Raw genomic sequence first — 20,805 nt, 5'->3', positions numbered from 1 at the left:
ATTAGAGCTTCTACAGTATATTGAATATACCACAGCATATTCTTGTGCGGGCTAGTAGCACAATTATTCCTTAATGTGGCCTTACCTGTCATGTCAATGTCCATGAATAGAGCAGGTCTGGACTGGGATTAAAATGACCTAGGGACACAGCAGCTGACCCTGAGCTCCCCAGAGCTGCCAGAATTAGATAGACAGCATAACATTAAGAAATAAACCAGTGCTTGTGCTGACCGATGCTGACATCTACAGGTTAAAATGTATTGTAGGTCCACGCTCAGTTTTTTCTTGCCTTGCTGGTGGTGTCTTGTCTTGTGTTCTTGTGTCTTGTTTTCTCATATTTTCCCTTCACCCCCACTCCACCCAACTCTCTCACGTACCTCATCCACCGGTTACATTGGAGAGAAGACCGCATCATTCAACCAGAATGAGATTATGAGCCGCTTGCAACAAATCCTGTGCATACTTTCGGGTTAGATCAACTTGACAGCTCTACCCTACGTGAAATGACGTTGATATTTTTCTAATGGGGATAAGAACCAGGCATCGGACTGTTCCAGGGTTCTGTGGTTATACGACGATATGTGAACACTGGGCAGTTTTTTACTGCACTTGTTGTGCCCTCTTGGGGCTCTGAGAAAGCTTTACTTCGGTTCTTCCCGGTTCTTGCAAGGGATGAAGAGGAGAGACAAGCTGAAAATCCCCTCCCTTACTTTGGAGTAAGTTCGCTTTTTTCAGTCTTCATCATTAATGAATAATTTAGGAGTAGTAGCTGGAAGACGAGGGGAAATCCCTCAGTACTGCTGAGGAAACTGCAAAGCAAAAGCAACCTTAGAGCTTCGTTTAGTGTCAGTTTTGAGAACGCATTTATAGCCTTTTGTGTTTTTTACGTTTACAGTTGCGTTTGTGTGTGTGATAGATAGATAGATAGATAGATAGATAGATAGATAGATAGATAGATAGATAGATAGATAGATAGATAGATAGATAGATAGATAGATAGATAGATAGATAGATAGATAGATAGATAGATAGATTTTATTGATTTTAATTTGTGCAAAGAAAGCAGACTAGCCTAACAATTCTGTACAGTAGCCTACATTAGATAAAGGTGAACACAGTGATGTTTGCGAATTACAGAAGAAGCCCAGTGGAGTCTGATGTTTTAAAAGAAATATCAACCTGCCTGCGTCGATACATTTCTGCTACATAGATGAAATATGCTGCTAGAGTGTCTTCGGACGCATCCGCTTCCGTATCTTTTATTTTGTGCACACCAAACAATTCGCTGTCAAGGATTGACAGGAGACTGGTTTGTGCATGTTTATTCATTGTTACAGATAAGAATGCAAAATTTCAACAGCGCTCTGATTTAGTCAACTGAGTAGTAGGCAACGACAAAAATTTACTGTGTGTTGATAAAGTCTTTAATGCTTGCACTCCGCGTGGACTGTTCACGTTTTGAGCGCCTACTGAGTGTAATCACTGTCTACAATATTGCCTTGGTATATGAAATGCACCAAACAAATATTGTGAGACAGTATTTTCGTGCATACTGTATTTCTGAAAGTATCAAGCTGAGAATCGCAGTACTGAATAAATGTTTTGCTACAGTAAACTTAAAGTAAGCGTAGAATTAGGTTCTCTGTGAGAAGCAACATTTTACTTAGCGTGTGTGGCATACAGCCCTTAAGAACAGTGCCTAGGTTGGACAACAACCCAGCTGTCGTATTCACAGCTTGTCATAGGTGAACGTTTGGGAGGATGCTCTTAAGCAACACTGCACGTGTATGCAGGGTTCTGCTTCCGTGCCTTTATATACACCAAAGAAGCACCATTGAGGCGTGGCCAGCTCCTATTCCGAGTGGTTGTCATGACTGCATGCAGCATCACTGCAATAACCAACAATGTACGCAGTATGTGCATAAGATGAAAAACAGATTCCCAAGCTGTATTTTCCTTTATTATCAATAAAGACATATGTAGACATTAGTAAGTATTATACTAGACTTGGCATTGGATTATACCTAAACGTGAACGGGTAATTGGCAGAGCAGAGAACAAAGCCTGGCTGTTCTGACGTGCCATTTCCTCTCATACTCATGAGAACTGTTGCTTGCTGCCCCATCCCTCTTTCAGCCTGCCTTAAAAGATGATCACTGCAGTATTCGTGTACTGTCCTCCCACTCTTAGCACTATGTACATACAGTTGCCCCCTCAGCCAAAACTACACCCCTGGTAGATGACCATGCATCCACTCATATCAGCATGCTGTCAGTTCCCTGTTATTAAACTTCCGAAAAATGTGATCACTGTCTCGCAAATGTTTTTACTTAAACAACTGAAAAGCAATACATATGCGGTTAGGTTGCTCATAACTGTGATGTGTATTTGTTGGGACACTGAGCTACTCTCAATGAGTATACAGAATGATTAAGCAAACCAACTGATAGGATTGCAAATGCACCAAAGGTTGTCTGCACAGTTGGTTCTTCTTCATTTTTCTCACATCTCTATGACAACACGCTCATCTTTTTGCAGCACATGTTGCTATCAGTTGTGCTGTTATATGCCAGTGGCTGCCAGACTGACAACACGATTTGTACATTTTGTGCATGCCTAATATTCAAGCCATCTTATTTTGCATTGTTGCAAGAGGTCAAAATTGAGTAAAGTTTAAAACTAATAGCTCCAATAGCTCTTGGGGCCCCTGTTTTATTGCAATTGGCTCAACATTAGAGGAACATTACTGCCTGTATAACTCCTACAGCATTACACAGCCTGTGCACCTCTTATAATGGGACAGTGAGACTCTATTAGTGGTCAATTGTAATAGAGGACTGACATCATAATTTATCATAGAGGACTTACACTCTGCTATGGGTATCGGGGAGGGGGATATTTTCTGAACTCACGAATTTAGGAATAGTTATACTCTGCATATCTAAAATGCTGCTCTAAAGGCAATAATAGGAACCACTGTAACTAATGTTGGTTATTCAAGATGTTTTAGCAAAATTCAAGCATGAACCTATAAAATTATTACCAAGCCCTTGTTAACTGTGAGCAACACAGAGGAACTCCCCAAATCACACAGATCTTTTGGTCAACCTGCACAAACTGAATACCTGTCTTTTCCTGTCTAATGAAACCTGTGAGATTCATTCATCTAATCTAATTACAAGGTTGGGCAGCTTTCTGTTGGCAGCTAACAAAAGACAGACATCAGGGGAAGGCAAACAGGCCAGGCAGACACACTTAGTCAGAGCACTAACACATGTGAACATGTTTGACTTTCAGTTTGTCACCACACCAGAGCCCAATCACCCTGAGTCCCTGCAGTCCCTGCAGTCCTTTACAAACCCTTCATCCGTGGAGGTAAGATGGGCGCTTTACATGCTGCGAGATTACAAAATCAGTTTAAATGAGAGCAAATCTTGGGTTGGGATAAAAAGCACCAGCATAAAAATGCTTTAACACCTTAATTAAATTGTTTATTATTGATATATTTATTCATAGATAGATAAAATAAGAGGCTAATTTCATATCCCCAAAGTTATAAAGCATTGGAATAGTAAATCCACTAGAAGATAAATACGTCAATACGCAAGACTGTTGTGATTATGATTATGAAAGTACAGACATATGACATCATGTTGGATGCAGCGTGGCGAAGTTTCATTTCACCCTGTAAACATTAACCACCCTTGATCTTAGTCTAATCCTCTGTGGAGGATACTTTTTCTGCACCACCATTACTAATGTGTGTCTGCTGTAATTGGGTTGTTATTACATTACTCAGTGCTCCGATTAGCTATGTTATCACTTTAGACATCAACCGCTCACGTTATAGTTACTAAAGGGATTCTTTTTTTGAAAGTTAGCAGAGGCTACGGGCAAACTTAAATCACCAGTGGAATTTTATTCAGAGGCGTAGTGTATGGTGTTGGTTCATCGATATAATCAAATTTAGATCAGATCCATGGATTTATAATGTGGCCTCCTCTTTTTAAAGTGGGGTGGTACATTCCAACGTCATCACCCGGCAATCAACACAAGAGACCAAGCACACAACACGCACAAAAGCAGTAGCTAACTTTGAGAAAAGACAGCTTCAAGACAGCTTCAACTCTTTTTAGCTTCAACAATATTTAGCTATAAACATGTGTCAGAAATAGCAACTTGCTTCCCGGACGAGGCAGTAATGGAACAGTCTCTAGTCAAGATGAAAAACCTGAAACTTTGTTGTGTTTGCTTTGTGAGTTTCCAATGTATCTTGCTAGCTATGCTTAGCTAGCGTTAGCTAACCGGCTAGCTAGCTAACTAACTAACACAAAGCAAGGAAATCAGAAGAGTTTTCCTCTGCCTGGCTCCTCTTGACAAGCATTTTTCTTGTGTACCTAATGTGGCACTGAGAGTCAAAAATCAACAGGGAAGCTTACTTTTCTAAGTGAGACTTTGTCTTAGATAGCTGGTTATAGCTTGGTTAACATTAGTTGACGTTAACCAACAAAAAGAACAAACGCAGTATCAAGAGCTAGCTAGGTAGATAGCCTAGCTATCCAAAGTGAGTGCCATGTCTGATCCAAGTTGCTGGACTGCAGTAACGAACAGCAAGTCTCATTTCGTCTCTGGTGCAATGCTTAAGAGGTCCAAAAGGTAGGTAACACAGCTATCTATTCGGAGTCATTATTGTGAGCAGGCTGGCCCATATTTAACATTACTTCATCGTCATTGTTCTGAGTGCTATTAGTGTGATTAGTGCTGTATGGGGTCATGGCAGGGTCGCTCATACTTTACTTGGGACCTTAGTATGGGAAATATGATTATCTGTGGTTGGTGGACGGAAGACAAGGATGTCTTTCAGACGGACTGCAGCACAACTTCAATACAGTGCATATGGGCATGATTTCAAGTACTAAATAAGGCTATGGAAACCTTTGATAAATACATTGATTTGATTTTTCTTTTCTACACAACATATTCCACCCTTTTTATTATTTCTACATTAAACTGGTTTAGCTGTAATGTTAGAGCATCCCTGAGACTTAGTGATGCAAACACCAGCTGATAACATCTTTTTGTCTTTCAGTTGCCAGTGATATTCACTTATTCACAAACAGTATTGTTAAAGTTGGAGGAGGCTTGTGTCAGTGAGTTTTTATTGTAATGCTTCAATTGTCCTACTTTGCTTGTGTGTGTTTCTGTCACAGTTGCCGCAGCAATAACAGGAAAAGCCTTGGTGTTGGGACACCATCACCGACGCGCCCACTCTCGCCTCTCTCAGTCCACACAGGTGAGAGTCACTGTTGGTGCCTTAGTTATTGCAATAGTGGCCATAACAATATTGATATTGCAGAAATATATTATATGCAAATGAGCTCTCTAAAGAAATAACTTTTTTTCTTTCAAGTGTGTTCTGAGCATTGTGAACAGTCTCATTGCAGATACATTTTCTCTGGCTGCTTTGATGAATCCCAGCAGTCACATGATTCAACGGGTGTAAATCATGTGGGTGAAATTAATGCAGACCAGTCTTTGAAAATATAAGCCCTGCCCTTGCACCAGTCCTCTTGTCCAAGTCGCCAAACTTGTTCATCGGAATTAGTTAAATGAGAATGTGCTTTAGTCGGGTGTGGATGTGAAAGCAATACGTTTTTGTCTTTAGTTTATGACCTTGTCACTTTACAATATATATCAAAGTGCTTCTAAACTTCAATTACAAAACAGAATTTTGTTTTCTCCAACTTTGAGAGAGGCTGTATTATCAGATTGGCCAGTCTGTCACTGTGCAGGATTATAGCGGATGTGGTGATAATTGACGGATATGTTAAGTGCTCCTTCCCTAGCTAGATTCCCATAGTGAGTAATACATGAATAAATGATACACTTTCTCTGTAGTGTTTTGTTTTGTCATTTTGTTGAATTTCTCTTCTTCTAGCTGCAAGTAGCCCCTTAGACAGCCCCAGAAATGTGTCTGCTATTGCTTCTCTCAACTTCCCTTTCGCCCGGAGGTGAGTAAATGTCATATTCAATGAGCTGCTATATGACCCAGCTGGTAGATCATTTCATTTGATGTGCAGGTCCTCCCGCTAAAGACTTCTTTGCAGCCATCATTAAGCTCTGTGCCTCATATTAAACTCTCTTTTTCTTTCATTTCTGTCTATATCCTCTCAGCCACCTGGCTCGAGCCGACAGGTAGCATTTCTCTCCTTAAGTCAATTTTGTGTGTCTGTCTGTGTGTGTGTGTGTGGTTCTTTATTTCTGTGATTGCATTAATATGGAACAGTCCTTACCATACCCTATACAGATTTATCTAAATGCGCCTTCCTAAATTCTGATGTGTTACAGCGTTGTGGGGAAAATAAATTTATTGTGAAGTCTATGTACTTATACCACTGCTTTGGTCAAATTCCTTTGGTTAAGTGAGATCATTTTCTATATTCTTCCATGTGTTCAATACTTTAGCATTTTGTATTTTTCCAGAGTGGAAGGTAGAAGGTGGTCATTGGCTTCTCTCCCATCATCTGGCTATGGCACCAATCCACCCAGCTCCACTGTGTCTGTACGTACCCCTTCTTACTAATGTATTTGATTTTATAGCAAAATCTTAACAGATGCAAAATGGGGGGGGGGGGGGGGGGTAGAACCATAGAACCTGTAATGAGTGTTATGGTATTATTCTGATTTTATAGTTAAGTAGCAAAGTTTTTCTGCGCTAAATCTGCCTAAGAGATGAGTGGCTCTGGTTGCAGTCCTCCTCCTCTTCCCAAGAACGCTTGCACCAGCTTCCATACCAGCCCACACAGGACGAGCTCCACTTCCTGTTCAAACATTTCCGTAGCTCTGAGAGCATGACTGATGAGGATGGCCGGCCCTCATCGTTCATACGCCCACGGTCCCGTAGTCTTAGGTAATCCCTCCAACCACATGCACACATGTATAAATATTGTTTATGTCCTTTGTCTTTTGTGTAGAGCTTAGTCTTAAATGTAAACTTGTGATTTTAGACATAAATGTTGCCATTTTTTCCGTGTTTGGAAAGGTATAATAATAATGGAAGCTCAGGATTCATCATGGAGAGTTGGGCTGATATGTATATACCATCTTTCCCTTATTACACAGCGGAGGGGTTTGAAATTAAGGTTTCTTTAGTTGTGGGATAAACTGAAAAACTCTTCAGTGATGTTGCCATGTTGGGTTGTAAAAAAGGCTGCTATAGCTTGAGGCTGTTAGTTTGCCTAGCCCACGGTGTAGCTCCCTGCTCTTAAGGATTCAGCAGGTCTCTAGATTAGATTCTCTCCCACGCACAACTTACCACTCAGATACACACCCTCCCAATGCATCTTACCACTTAGATATACACTCTTCCAGCACTACCTACTCATGGGTAATGATGCTGTACACTATGGTTATTGAGTTTTGCTAACTGTTTATATTAAATATCACTGGCCTTCGTGTGCTGGTATTTACACATCATTTACACCAAGCAATCATTTCTCATCTGGAATACTAAATGAAATAGATAAATGAAAATATTCATAAAATAAACTTTTGTATCTTGCTTTTCGTGTTACAGCCCTGGACGAACAAGTGGCTCATTTGACAGTGAAACTGTGATGATGAACCATGTTTACAAAGAGAGATTTCCTAAGGTATATTGTCATGTCTGACTAGTCCTAATTGATTAAATTGCTGTATACTGCATGAAAGCACCTGCTCTTCCTGCTGAACTGATTATCATGGTATTTCAGGCTAACGATGAACTCTTGCATACAGGCAACGGCTCAGATGGAGGAGCGCTTGCTGGACATTATCAGACATTGCTCTGCAGACAGTACTTTGCCCCTTGGGGATGGAGTGCTGGGCTTCATCCAACACCAGCTGGTGGAGCTAGCCAGAGACTGCCTGGACAAGTCGCAGAAAGACCTGATCACGTCACTTTACTTCCTCGAGCTGCAGGAGAAGCTTGAGAAGCTGCTGCTCGAGGTGAGGCACGGTCATCCAAGCTGCTTTACTGTGTTTTTCTTTCTCAAACTACCGGTCCTTATTAAGACAGTTTTGGAACAACTGATATATGTTTTTAAATATGTAAAGCTGGAACTTATATGATTTAAAATAACATATAGGTGTGTTTAATTGGACATAAAACTACAATGTCGTTTGTGTATTAACTAATGTGCATTAGCTAATTGGTCAACTTTTTTGGCTCTCATAACAGCAGATTATTTTTTGCTATCTATCTGTGGCTCACACTTCTAGCTGCTTTGACAGTGAGCTGAGGTTCACTACTGTGCAGTTAGTGGTTGGTTCATGTCAGTACCAGGCAGAAGCAGGCAGAACAAAGACCGGCTGTCGCAGGGAGAGGATATAACATGCCTTGCGTTCTCAGCCATGCCGTGCCTGTCACCAGTCTGACAAAAGTGCCATCGCATCTCATCTCCCTGTATGTTGCTCTGGCCTCGCTACTTTGCTCAGAAGGAGCAACAGGTTCAGCAGCAGGCGGCCTCTAATAGAGACCGTAATCGCCCGTAATGAAAACATTATTGGCATGACTGGATCATCACTGTGCTCTTTTCGGAGGGAATTTCCCTCCGTGTGTCATACTAGCCTGCGGCGCGGGTCTTGGTTGGAAATGCAGATCTCCCGTTTGGCTGGAGATTCATCTGTATGACTAGAGAGCCTTAGTTTCCATAGCAACCCTTACGCCCACCTACTGGTTTGTGTGCAGACAACCCCAGGCAGGACTCATCGCTGGCTGTCACTTTGCATGGCTGGGGTGGACATTATGCACAGAGCTAAGCTTATTAAAGTGTTTCCCACATCCTGTAGTCACTGGCTCCAAGTATGCATGCACTGGATTTTCTGACCCCTTTAATAACTTTCCTTGGTATTCTCTCCTACCCTTCCAGCCATAGATTGTATCTTGCGTAACACTAATAGGATAGTCATATGAATTCCCATGTTAGGATAGTCATATGAATTCCCATGTTCGGAATGCAGTAGCATCAGTCCACTGGGGGAATGAGTGAGAAGTGTGTAACCCTTTTTTTAAACCCTGTGATCTGGCATATCATTTCATTTGGATTCATTGATTGATTGCATCATCCTTAACTATCACCCTAAGTGAGCTCCTACATGGATGTTATTTCCTTACTAGAAATTATAAATTAATATTTACTTCATATAGCACCTAATAAGCAGCAGTGCTGCAGTAGTTGCTTTATCTGGAGTCTATTGCCTTCATGTGTGTAGATTAGATGAAAGGCCCAATTTGAATCACTGGTTGAAATGGGCCTGGGAGAAATGGCTTATTATCTTTGATGTAATGCTTTCTGTTGGTGCTGTTATGTAACCTCCACCTCAAATTCACATTGCCCTGTATGCACTATTTAAAAGAACTACAAGAGTCACCTTTCATGCTGATGTGATGCATCGGGTCCTTTCCTGCTCTGGACTAATGTTGACCATTTGCTGTTGTAAATTGTTACAAATTCACACACACACACACACACATACATACATACATACATACATGTCCACAAATTACACACTCTCCTCCAAAATAATTTGCTGTTATATATTGTAAGCTAAAATTACATGACTGCCTACACAAGTACTCAATTGCCTATCCAAAACCTCTCATGCAAAAAGCCCTCTTCTGCACTCTTTGTCTACAGTCTTTTTGTCTCATAAAGCTTGGGGTGTCACCAAATTGATCAGTTGTGTGCTCTTAGGCACTGGAGCGTTCTGAGAGTGAGGAGGTATCAGTCATCACGCAGCTGGTGAGGAAGCTCCTCATTATCATATCCCGCCCTGCAAGGCTGTTGGAATGTCTGGTAAGACCCCATACTGTTAAAGATTGATGCACCCTCAGGAGGAATGACTTCTTTGAACTCAGGGATGGTTGTCATTGTGTTACTAACCTTTTTGTCTTAAACTGGACTACATTAACAGGAGTTTGACCCTGAGGAGTTCTATCATCTTCTGGAGGCTGCAGAGGGTCATGCCAAAGTTGGACAAGGCATCAAAACAGACATTCCCCGTTACATCATCAACCAGTTGGGTCTGAATCGAGACCCCTTAGATGGTATAAGATCTGTTCTATCTGTAGGGTCTGTTGTGTCCAGTATCATTATTAAGCAAACGCTAAGGCTCATACTATCCTCAATCATATTTTGCCTTCTGTCTCCTTTTTTTTGGTTTGCAGAAGTGAGTCAGCTAGAGGAGCACTACGATTCTGCACCCTCTCTCAATGTGGATACTGACGACTCTGAAGTAAGCTACATTTTGTGGTCCGTTTCCATGGCAAGGATTGAGCCTAGTCCTACCCTAGCTGGGCACATGAAACATTAATGAAAATATTTCTTCCTGCTACTTCATTTATAGCACAATAAGTCTGTGATCACTCCCCCACGAAGGAAACCACTAGAGAGTGACTTTGAAACTATAAAGCTGATCAGCAATGGGGCTTATGGGTAAGCATATCTGCTCATAATATCGTAATAATTGGCAAAGTGGACTTAAGACAAAATGGTTTCCAAACCAATCATTCATTGTACTAATTGGCTCTCACCATTTGTTCCATCAGAAAGTTGTATCTGTAACTTGTTTCAGGGCTGTGTACCTGGTAAGGCACAAAGAAACTCGTCAGCGATTTGCAATGAAAAAGATCAACCGGCAGAATCTGATCCTGAGGAATCAGATACAGCAGGTGTTTGTGGAACGGGACATCCTGACGTTTGCCGAGAATCCATTTGTTGTCAGCATGTTCTGCTCTTTTGAGACCCGTAGGCATCTCTGTATGGTTATGGAGTATGTAGAAGGTAAAGTCATGGGATATAAACTGCTTAGAATAGTTGGTCTTAGTATTTTGTGGTGGTTTTAAAAGCACTGCATGATGCTTTGTGAGGAAAAAAAGACAAAATTACCCAATTTTGGTTATTCTTAAAGGATTGAAAATTATCCATGTTTAATCACCACTTAATTCAGGATTCAGTTTTATTTTTGTCCCAAGAAAAAGACATTTGAAACCATATATTTCGCATTTTTACATGTGACAAACAGGTGGTGACTGCGCTAATCTGCTCAAAAACATGGGCCCACTGCCGGTTGATATGACCCGAATGTACTTTGCGGAGACTGTTCTGGCATTGGAATACCTTCACAGCTATGGCATAGTACACAGAGACCTCAAGCCTGACAAGTATGTGGAGAAAGGTGTTATGTGCAGCATTACAGCATAAGATATTAATTCAGTGTCTAATTAATTCAGGAAATGGTTTCATTTAGTAAACTCTTTTAAAACCTTTTTTGCAGCCTATTGATAACCTCAATGGGTCACATTAAGCTGACAGACTTTGGCCTGTCTAAGATTGGCCTGATGAACATGACAACCAATCTCTATGAAGGTCACATTGAGAAAGACACAAGGGAGTTCATCGACAAACAGGTTAGAGGGTATTTGTACGTTCTGTGTGTTCTTTTCATGATTTATACAGTTGTATACAGTTAGCATAAACTGTTCTTTTTAGAATCCTGTGGGTGTTTGGCTGTGTATTGTTTGTTTGTTTGTTTGTTTGTTTTTTTAATCACACTATTTAATGAAAAATATGTTACATAACTCCACTCTGGTGTCCGTTGTTTTACTTATTGTAGTAGAGTGTCAGTCCCAGGTCAGTCCATGAACTGAAATTTAACTCCAAATTGAAATCCACTGATGCGTGTTGTAAGCAGGAGTACCTAATGTCCAACAAATTGATTTCATCTCCTGAATGGACCTTACAGTATTGACTTTGACCCTGTCAGGAACTGTATTGGGTTGTTACCATCATTTAGCTTTTCTTGCGGAATCTGTTTGTAAATTATTGACTGAGTCTCTCTGTAGGTTTGTGGCACACCTGAGTACATTGCACCAGAGGTTATCCTGCGGCAGGGTTATGGCAAGCCAGTGGACTGGTGGGCCATGGGGATCATTCTGTATGAGTTTCTAGTGGGCTGTGTGCCCTTCTTTGGAGACACACCAGAAGAACTTTTTGGCCAAGTAGTCAGCGGTAAGCCTGGATGCTAAAATATTGCATTTGTTCACTTTGCTAGAAAAAATTGGTGTGAATATATGTAAATAAAGTTTCAATATCACAATCCTGCATGCATTGCTAATTACCCAAAATGAATGTTCTTGCTTTATCCCCTATGCAGATGAGATTATCTGGCCAGAAGGAGACGATGCTTTGCCAGTGGATGCCCAGGACATGATCACACGTTTACTGAGGCAAAGTCCCCTTGAAAGGCTTGGAACAGGTAATTTCACAACCTGTGGTCTCTACTATCTTTATTGGCCATGTGGTGAGTGGCTATTACTATATAACACACAGGTAACAAAGCACTGCTATTACAAGGGCTGCACAATGTAGAGAAAAATTATTGCAATTGTAGTATAATTTGCTATATTACAGATACATAGTAGTAATCCTTTGATGTGATTCAAGATTGGGCTGTCCTATTTTTATCATAATTTATGCTTGTTGGGTCATGTGAATGCTGTGATTCATCTAAACACTCATATGCAGTGACTGAGGTCAGGATGCTCACAGCACACAATAAAAAATGATATGATTTGTAAGAGAAGTCATTTGCATATTGTAGCCTGTGATATCAGTATTATGGAGAACAATATTGATTAACAAACAATATATTGTGCATCCCTAGTCATTGTAGCAATGTGCTTTTGCAATGTGCATTAATCAAATATATGTGATTGTTGTTTGTGTGTGTGTGTGTGTGTGTGTATGTGTGATGTTTTTTTTGTTTGTTTGATTCTCTCTGAAATGTTTGGGGGTTTTTTTTACTTTGTTTTTCCTTCTTGTATGTGCCCTCCCTCTTGAATGATTTGTAGCCATTAGTAATGTCTTAATAGACCTCTGAAGGGGGCGGGGCAACAAAAGCGACCTGCTTGTGCTGTTTAGCATTCCTTAATGTGCTGTTTGCATGGTGGACCTACCTGAGTGGGCTGTGTTCTTTGCGTGTTGTGCAGGAGGAGCAGCAGAGGTAAAGCAGCACACCTTTTTCACAGGCCTTGACTGGACTGGTCTGCTGCGACAGAAAGCTGAATTCATCCCTCAGCTGGAAGGCGAGGATGACACTAGTTACTTTGACAGTGAGTGGCACTCATTGGAGTTCTCTCTCACATTTAGTTTAGGTTTGTCATAAGCGATTCGTTTGCGTTTGTACTTTCATATTCATTTGTTTTTGTTTTGTTTATTGTTTGTTTTTATATCCAGCTCGGTCTGATCGCTACCGTCATTTAGGCTCGGATGAAGATGACGAAACCAATGACGATGAGTCTTCTCTTGAAATTCGTCGGTTTTCCTCATGGTCAAATCGTTTTAGCAAGGTCGGTAGCGCCATAATTGTAAATAGAACAACACACCTTGCTCTACGTGTCAGTAAAAAAGTCTGTCTCTTCTTGCATACATCCCACTTCCTTTTCTAGGTTTATAGCAGCACAGAATACCTGGCCACACCGTCCAATCTGAGTTTCTCATCCGACCGGAGCCACAGCGAGGAGCAGGAGGATCGCGCGGATGGCAGAGAGAACCACTCCCCTGTGGAGATGCGCAGACAGAGCAGCACAGGAGCACAGGACTGCAGGAGGCTCTCGGGACACAGAGGATGGTCAGTGGTTGCAGAGTGAGGGGCCACACTTGCTCAAATAAAAAGCAGATGGACCCTCCCTAAAACTGCTCTTGAGCAGGACACTGCAAGCTGCACAAATATCACCTACAGTTTGGCTTTGTGTTCTTTTCATATGAATATGAGTGGAGCAAAATCATTTGGTGAATCTTGCTTAAAAGGAAGAGTAGATTTAGAAATACGTTTGTACATTTGCAAATGACTTATTAATGGACTTTTTAAGAAATGAGCAGGAGTGAGCAGGAGTTTGTTTTCTAATACTAGATTTCTAATGCTAGATCATCTCACAGTAGTCAGCCAAGCTTGTCTAGACATAGGTCTGTTCCCATTCTGGAGGTGCATTTCCGCGTGCATGGTTAGGGGTTTCTGTTTATCTGTGATACCTGATGCCTCTAACACATGGCTGACTGTGTGTCGCAGCCTGCAGCCACGAGCCTCATCCAGCTCCTCCCAGTGTGAGCGCTGTGTCAGCCCCCTGGTGGCGAGCAGCACGCACAGTCTGGAGGCCATGCCCCGCTTCGCTCTGTCCACAGACGACGAAGGTGCGTGCTCCACCTCTTACATGAGCTCTCAAGATGGGTTGGATTCGGCAGCACAAATATTCAAATGTATTCTTATTACTGAAGGCGACGGTGATGTAGAACGTTAATGATCTAGACTTTGTGCTGTTTTCCTTCAAAAATATATTACTCGTAATACTCTAACACTCTAAAACTCTTAATACTGGAAAGCAACTTGAATTTTTGTTCTCATTCACTTTAAAGCCGAGGTGGTTGTATCCAACTTGCGTCGAATCAGATTGCGTAGCAACAGTACAGGAACGAAGCACTCATCTCCAAGGGAACATAGCAGTCCACGCTGCTTTGGCAACCAGCTCGAGACCCCTGACAGGCAGCGTCTCTCTCCAGGGAGCAAAGTGCCGAAATCTGCCTCCATCTCAACACTGTCTCTCATTATTACTCCAGGTGAAGGTTTTTTGTTTTTTTTTTGTTTTTTTTTAAGTAGCGTTAGTCTTATAAATACATTGCTTAAAAAAGAACATTTCAGTAAACCCTAACTGTTGTTTTATCAGTGAAGATGCATAACAAATTTGTAGTGCCTGGGTTTGCCATTGGACTGGATACTGGTAGTAATTGAAATACTCGACACTTGCCGGCGCTGATGACAGCTGTCCGTTGCCCTTATGCTCCTCTCCTTTCTGTGTAGATGACATGAGCGGAGTTCTTCAGCCTAGCCCCATTTCCCCGGCCTCCATCTCCTCCAACCCGTCATCCCGCGAGTCCTCCCCCAACCGAGACCTCTCCCTGAGCATCAGCTGCCTGCGGCCGCCCATCCTGATCCACAGCTCGGGGAAGAAGTACGGCTTCACCCTGCAGACCATCCGCGTCTACATGGGCAACAGCGATGTGTACACCATCCATCACATGGTCTCGGTGAGCGACTCGCCGCACTGGCGTGACAAGCTGCTCGAACTGGTCTAATCTTTTTTTCATAGGAGGGGGTCACTTGAGCCCTGTGCAACTGAATGCTTTGTTAAAGAATGTGTAAACACAATGTTACTTGAGAAAATGTTCATAAATGATAAAATAGAATGATGAATGGTAGAATAGAACTCAAGCGTTTGGTGCTTCATTGGTAACAACTGATTGAGCTGCCTTTTTTGTGTAGAGTGTAGAGGAGAGCAGTCCTGCTCATGAAGCTGGCCTGAGAGCTGGAGATCTCATCACTCACGTGAATGGTGAGTCCGTACAGGGCCTGGTGCACACCGAGATGATGGAGCTTCTCCTTAAGGTAAGGTGCAGCAGAAACCCAGAATGGTTGGACTGGAACTCTTGTGCGAGGCCACTTCTACACTGTCTGACAACCTCTATTTGTTATACAGAGTGGTAACAAGGTGGCGCTGCAGACCACTGCCCTTGAGGACACGACTATAAAGATCGGCCCAGCACGGAAAACAAGCTACAAGGGCAAGATGGCACGCCGTAGCAAGAGGAGCAGGCGAAAGGACAATCAGGACCGGTCAGAGTTCTAGCCCTCCTAATTTAGTTTACTGAATACCAAAATGTGTATCTGAAGCCTGTCGATTCTGAGAGCTATGGTGGTGTTCATTGTGCCCATTAGGCGACGGAGCGTCCTGAAGAAGCTCTCCAGGCAGAGCACGGTCCTGCACAGCAGCCGCAGTTTCTCCTCCGGCCTGCATCACTCTGTGTCGTCCAGCGAGAGCCTGCCAGGCTCGCCCACACACAGCCTGTCCCCAGGGCCCTCCACGCCCTGTCGCAGCCCCGTCCCTGAGCACGCCGCCGGTACGCGCCGCCCCTCACATGACCACTTGCGGTCCCTCCATACAGCTCTCTGTCTGGATGCTTAAGTATCTTCTGAGTGAAATGCTTTAGGTTTGGGGAAGCCTCACTAGGTGAAACAGATCCTTTATAAGTCTCAGTCTAAAGTGGGCAACATAAAATTAGACATACAGTTCAAACTACTTCAAAGAGAGTGTAAGTGTATTATATTTTGAGTACTCCTACTATTTATAGTTTCAACCCACTAAAGCTATTCTCTAGATCAACTTTGGCCTTAAGTTTAAAAAATGTCGCACTCTTTTGTTTTAAACATTTTACTCAGTCATATACACATGTGTGCATGTGTCTGTGTGCATGTGACTCTGTCTGTCATCTGTTCAGATGCAAACCTCCATATTCTCCCTCCCCCATCGAGTGCCTCCTCGTGCTCCAGCTCGTCAAGTTGTCCAGCTGTGCAGATGAGGCCCAGCTCCCTACACGGGCTCGGGCCCAAACTGAGCACTCAGCGCTACACCAAAGTGGGCCGGCGCAAGTCTACTAGCAGCATTCCCCCCTCACCCCTGGCCTGCACATCCTCCCCCCAGGCCCTCTCGCCTCAGCACTCTCCTGCCCCCCTGCCCAGCATCACAAAGACCCTGCACTCCTTCCACGGGAAGACACTATCGCCCCCCACCATCGTCCGCCACTGCGTTCGACCCCGCAGCACCGAGCTCCCCGTCTCACCGCTGCTCAAGAGAGTGCAGTCTGCCGAAAAGCTCTCGGGCATCTTCCATGGGGACAAGAAGCCCCACGCCCCGCGCAGACACACCCTAGAGGTGCCCCACTGTGAGATGGAGGCAGGCGGGGACGGTGAGGGAGATGCGGCGTGCGGAGGCGTGGCCTACGTGACAGAGCATGGCAGGATCGGGGCCTTCGTGGGCGGGCAGAAGCTGCGCGAGTGGCCGGGTGAGCGCGCCGAGCAGATTGTGGTGATGCGAAAGCTCAACCTGTCCGAGCGCCGCGACTCCTTCAAAAAGCAGGAGGCCGTCCAGGAGGTGAGCTTCGACGAGCCTGACGAGAGGGCTCCCCAGAACCCGCCCCTGCCAGCCCCAGCCTCTGGTGCGCGGCCCAAGCACCGGGCCGAGTGGGTGGTGTCGTCGTGCTCGCAGGGCTGGGAGGAGGGCGGAGCAAGGAGGGTCCCTCTGGTGCCTCAGATTGCAGTACAAGGCTCTGAGAGCGAAGAGCTGAATGACTGGCAGCCATGCTCTGACACCGAGAGCAAGGAGAAGGAGACGAGCACAGGAGTGAGCTCCGACTCCAAGACGGAGGACAAAGGAACCCCAGGATCCGCCAGCTCTTACAGAGTGGCATCAGATTCTGCATCACCATCCAAGGGAGCAAGTCAGACGGTCAACGTGGATGGCTCACGTATGAGTCCAAGGAAGGGGAAATCCAAAGGAAAATGACTGGGCAAATGCTGATGTCATTTTGAAAATCCTTACTGAAGAATAGAAAATAAGTGGTCTTCACCCACTTTCTAGTGTTCCTGCCGAATTACTTACTTCTGCGGAGCATTTAAAGAGCAGCTTGGTTGGGATGCTAGTGTTTTGAAAATTTTATTTGAAGATGAAGCAAGATAGATTTTTACAGGAAGTATTTATAGTTGGTTTTTTTTTTATGCGTGCTTGAATTCTAATGATGGCAAAAAAGAAACCTGATGGTAACCAGCCCGTCTTTCCACCCATCGAAGGGAGAAGACATGACTTTTCTATGAAAATGTATTTTCAGGCAGAATGTTTGTGCTAAAGGTAGCTGACATGGCAAATGATCATGGACTGGGTTTCAGGAAAAAAAATTTAAAAATCGTACAGTGTCCGAGTGAGGGCTACACAAATATAGACACACACCTAAGCAAACTTGTCAGTATTTTTGCTCATTTTCAGCTGCTCAGTCCAGTGTGTGATCTTATAGCTTTCCACACCAATTTTGTTGTATTAGTTTCAATGTGGATTTTGTATACACTGCATTATGCACCCTCTAGCCCCATTTAATTAAGTGTACTTCAGCTCAGGGCTTGGATTGTAGGAATCTCACAAGCCACTTAGCATTTGCAAAATGTTTGATATATTACCAAAACATGTAGATTTTATGTTTGCATAGATTTATCTTCACTGGATATTGTGGTGCATCCCAGATAACATGTAGGTTTAGTGAAACATTTTAACCATTGGACTTGAATGTTTGTTAGCCTGAGTTAACTCTCCTGAACATTCATGTTGTCTTTAACTGTGCTAACTGGAATATCGCAGAGCATTTTGCCTAGGTAAGCTTGAACGGGTACCCTGCTCCAGCTGCACTTTCAGCAGGGGCCTCAAATGTGTCTTAAAATGAGAGAGCAGTTCCTTTTTGTAGGATTTAAAGAGCAGATCTTTCAGTAGGATTATATAACCTTCAGATGGATATTTACTCTCAATGGCTATTTATTAACATTTATTTAAAAGATTCTGTCAGAAATTCCCTTGAAATCACAAATTTGCTAACATTTACCACTTTTTAAAAACTTGATATTCTTAGTTTATGCATGTGGTTATAATGTGGTTTCCAAGCCATATTGTCCGTTTTCCATCAGTTGTTTATCTAACTACCTTTTGTAGAAAGGACAATGTTTACATTTTTTTTAATCATTTTGAATTTCTGTTGTGCAAATGCTCAATCTATATGCATCATGTATGTTGTAACTTGCCTACTGAGTTTTCAGTATGTAGAAATGCCAATAGTGCAAGAAGGAGCCTGAAGGCAACTACAATGGTTCATAGTTGGGGAAGTCGTTTAACGACCCCAGCTTACAAATAGTCGTAGCTCAAGAGTGCGTGCGTGTGCACGTGTGCATGTGTGTTAAAAATGCCTCAAAATACTAGATTTTTTTCCAAAGAAGAGAAGGTTTTTCTCTTCTTATAACAAGAAATCTAAAGTACAGTATTTGCATGGTACTACAGTTCATTGCATACGCTCATTTTGTTTCCTCCCAACTGGTTATTGGATGAGGTTTGTGAATTCACATGCTGTGAAAGGTCAGCAAAACATCTCTTTTTTGTTATTTTTAATTGGGATTTCTGATATAAAAAAAAACCAAACACTGGTAGTTTAGTCTCTGTTTCAGTGCATAACTGCATCTTGCTACTTTGGTGCTACTTGGGTCTGTAATGCATTCCATGTTTGACATTAGGTGGTATCTCTTTTACACACAAAGGCTAATTTTAAGACTTTGAAATAATTGCATGCTGCATGTACTTTATAGTGAGCGGACAACAGATGCTCGCATGGCATTCTCGGTGCAGTTTTTTGCCTGGTGCAGTACAACTAACTTTCCGTAAGACTTGCAGTGGATTTAATCATATCAGTTACATAATCCTATATGTTTATTTTAATGTTATTGCTCACTTTATATTGTGAATATAAAGTGTTTTGTTCTTTCCTGACTAGCTGCATAGCAACTACCCCTCCTTGATCCATCCTACTGAAGTGGTTGTAAAGAGTCGATCATTTCAGTGTTGTTTTGTCCCTTCCAGATCTGGTCTTAATGAATTAAAAAGTCAGAAAGTGACCAGTTTTGTAACTTTTATATGCAATAGTGATGTTTCTCATCCCCGAGTTCTTCAGATATATTGGGATTGTTGGTTTTTGGTCTGTGCAGGTTTGGGGGAAAAATAATTTTATATATATTTTGTAATGTTATACTTGTTTGCCAGTCCAACCTATGTTTTGTAATAAACCATCATGTGTTGGTTCTAACCACTGAGTACTGTTCTTCTCCAGTGTGCCAAGTATTGGGATACAGCATACATACATGTGTACTAATACATTGTATTTGGGAAGTATTCACACCCCTTACTTGTTATACACTTTGTGTTGTGGATTTGAATCTAAATACTTGCCATTTTTACCCCTCAGTCTGCACGTATTCACCTATAATGACGAAACATTTGCTTAGATTCTGCTTGAGATGCGTCTAGAACTCAGTTGAAATCCACCTGTTGTAATTTGAATTGATTGGATATAGTGTGGAAAGGCACATATCTTGGTCTATAAGGGCCATTTACACTGCATTATCAGAATGAAAACAAAGCCAAGATGTCTAAGGAACTGTCGATCTCTGCATTCAAATGTGGCGAGGCATAGATAAAGGGTTTGAATACTTTTATGAATAAGAAATTTCAATTTAAAAATGTTACTTTGTCATTATGGGTGATATACAAGTAAAGGGGTCTGAATCATTTTTACATCCACTGTATGTCCAGTGAGCTAGTTAAAAATTCACTGGTGGTTGTGGAGTTTTAAACAGATTATTTCAGAGAGAGTGCAGTTTAGCTCTTTGTCATCATCATCTTGAAGAATGATTAGACCAGCTCTCCAGCTATTTCATTCCACATCCTTCCTGTTCCTGGAATCTGCCCTTTCTGGATTAAATTGCTTCTGGGGTTTTTTTGTTTTTGTTTTGCCTTTGTTTTTGTTTTGGATATTTTGGAACTGTTTAGATAAACTTGTGGCAAGTGAAATAAATCTTTCACTTTTTGTAATGAGCCAGTATGTTATATACATTTTTTTTATTTGTAGTGCTTTTATAAACAAAAGTTATAGATAATGTTTACAGTGATAAGTTTTCCAAGTTACTCATAATTGGTTCTTGTATCAAGAATTTAAAAAAGTTTGAGATTAGTAAACTTTTTGACTTGACAAGCATGCAGAGTAAGGATACTAATTTACCACTTGCGGTAAATTCACATCACATTCCTATAACTGTTAATATTTAACTTGCACTTTGTGCTCAGTGTTTATT

The 20,805-nt window shown here is 42.2% G+C and overlaps 1 protein-coding gene across 3 annotated transcripts; it reads left to right on the top strand.

Annotated features, from left to right (window-relative positions):
* Positions 1 to 307: 307 nt before the first annotated feature.
* On the top strand, positions 308 to 20,565 carry mast3b (microtubule associated serine/threonine kinase 3b). Of its 3 annotated transcripts, XM_027006891.2 has the most exons (28): positions 308 to 716; positions 3,298 to 3,375; positions 5,211 to 5,293; positions 5,939 to 6,011; positions 6,175 to 6,195; positions 6,484 to 6,562; positions 6,753 to 6,910; positions 7,577 to 7,652; positions 7,777 to 7,986; positions 9,735 to 9,836; positions 9,955 to 10,087; positions 10,208 to 10,275; positions 10,387 to 10,475; positions 10,615 to 10,823; positions 11,065 to 11,203; positions 11,317 to 11,449; positions 11,885 to 12,050; positions 12,196 to 12,297; positions 13,031 to 13,153; positions 13,278 to 13,390; positions 13,490 to 13,671; positions 14,110 to 14,231; positions 14,454 to 14,654; positions 14,896 to 15,122; positions 15,358 to 15,480; positions 15,572 to 15,708; positions 15,811 to 15,992; positions 16,371 to 20,565. In XM_027006891.2, exons 1-28 carry the CDS (start codon positions 673 to 675, stop codon positions 17,432 to 17,434), a joined length of 4,437 nt encoding a protein of 1,478 aa, XP_026862692.2. In that variant the 5' UTR covers positions 308 to 672; the 3' UTR covers positions 17,435 to 20,565. The 3 variants fall into 3 exon arrangements, with proteins under 3 accessions (XP_026862692.2, XP_035379140.1, XP_035379139.1); XM_035523247.1 differs by lacking the exon at positions 3,298 to 3,375; XM_035523246.1 differs by lacking the exons at positions 308 to 716; positions 3,298 to 3,375 and adding an exon at positions 4,052 to 4,656.
* Positions 20,566 to 20,805: the final 240 nt, after the last annotated feature.

The sequence above is a fragment of the Electrophorus electricus genome, chromosome 26, assembly GCF_013358815.1.
Source record: "Electrophorus electricus isolate fEleEle1 chromosome 26, fEleEle1.pri, whole genome shotgun sequence".
NCBI classification, from domain to species: Eukaryota; Metazoa; Chordata; class Actinopteri; order Gymnotiformes; family Gymnotidae; genus Electrophorus; species Electrophorus electricus.
Note: the sequence above shows the minus strand (reverse complement) of the source record. Positions and strands in the feature narration are given on the sequence as shown.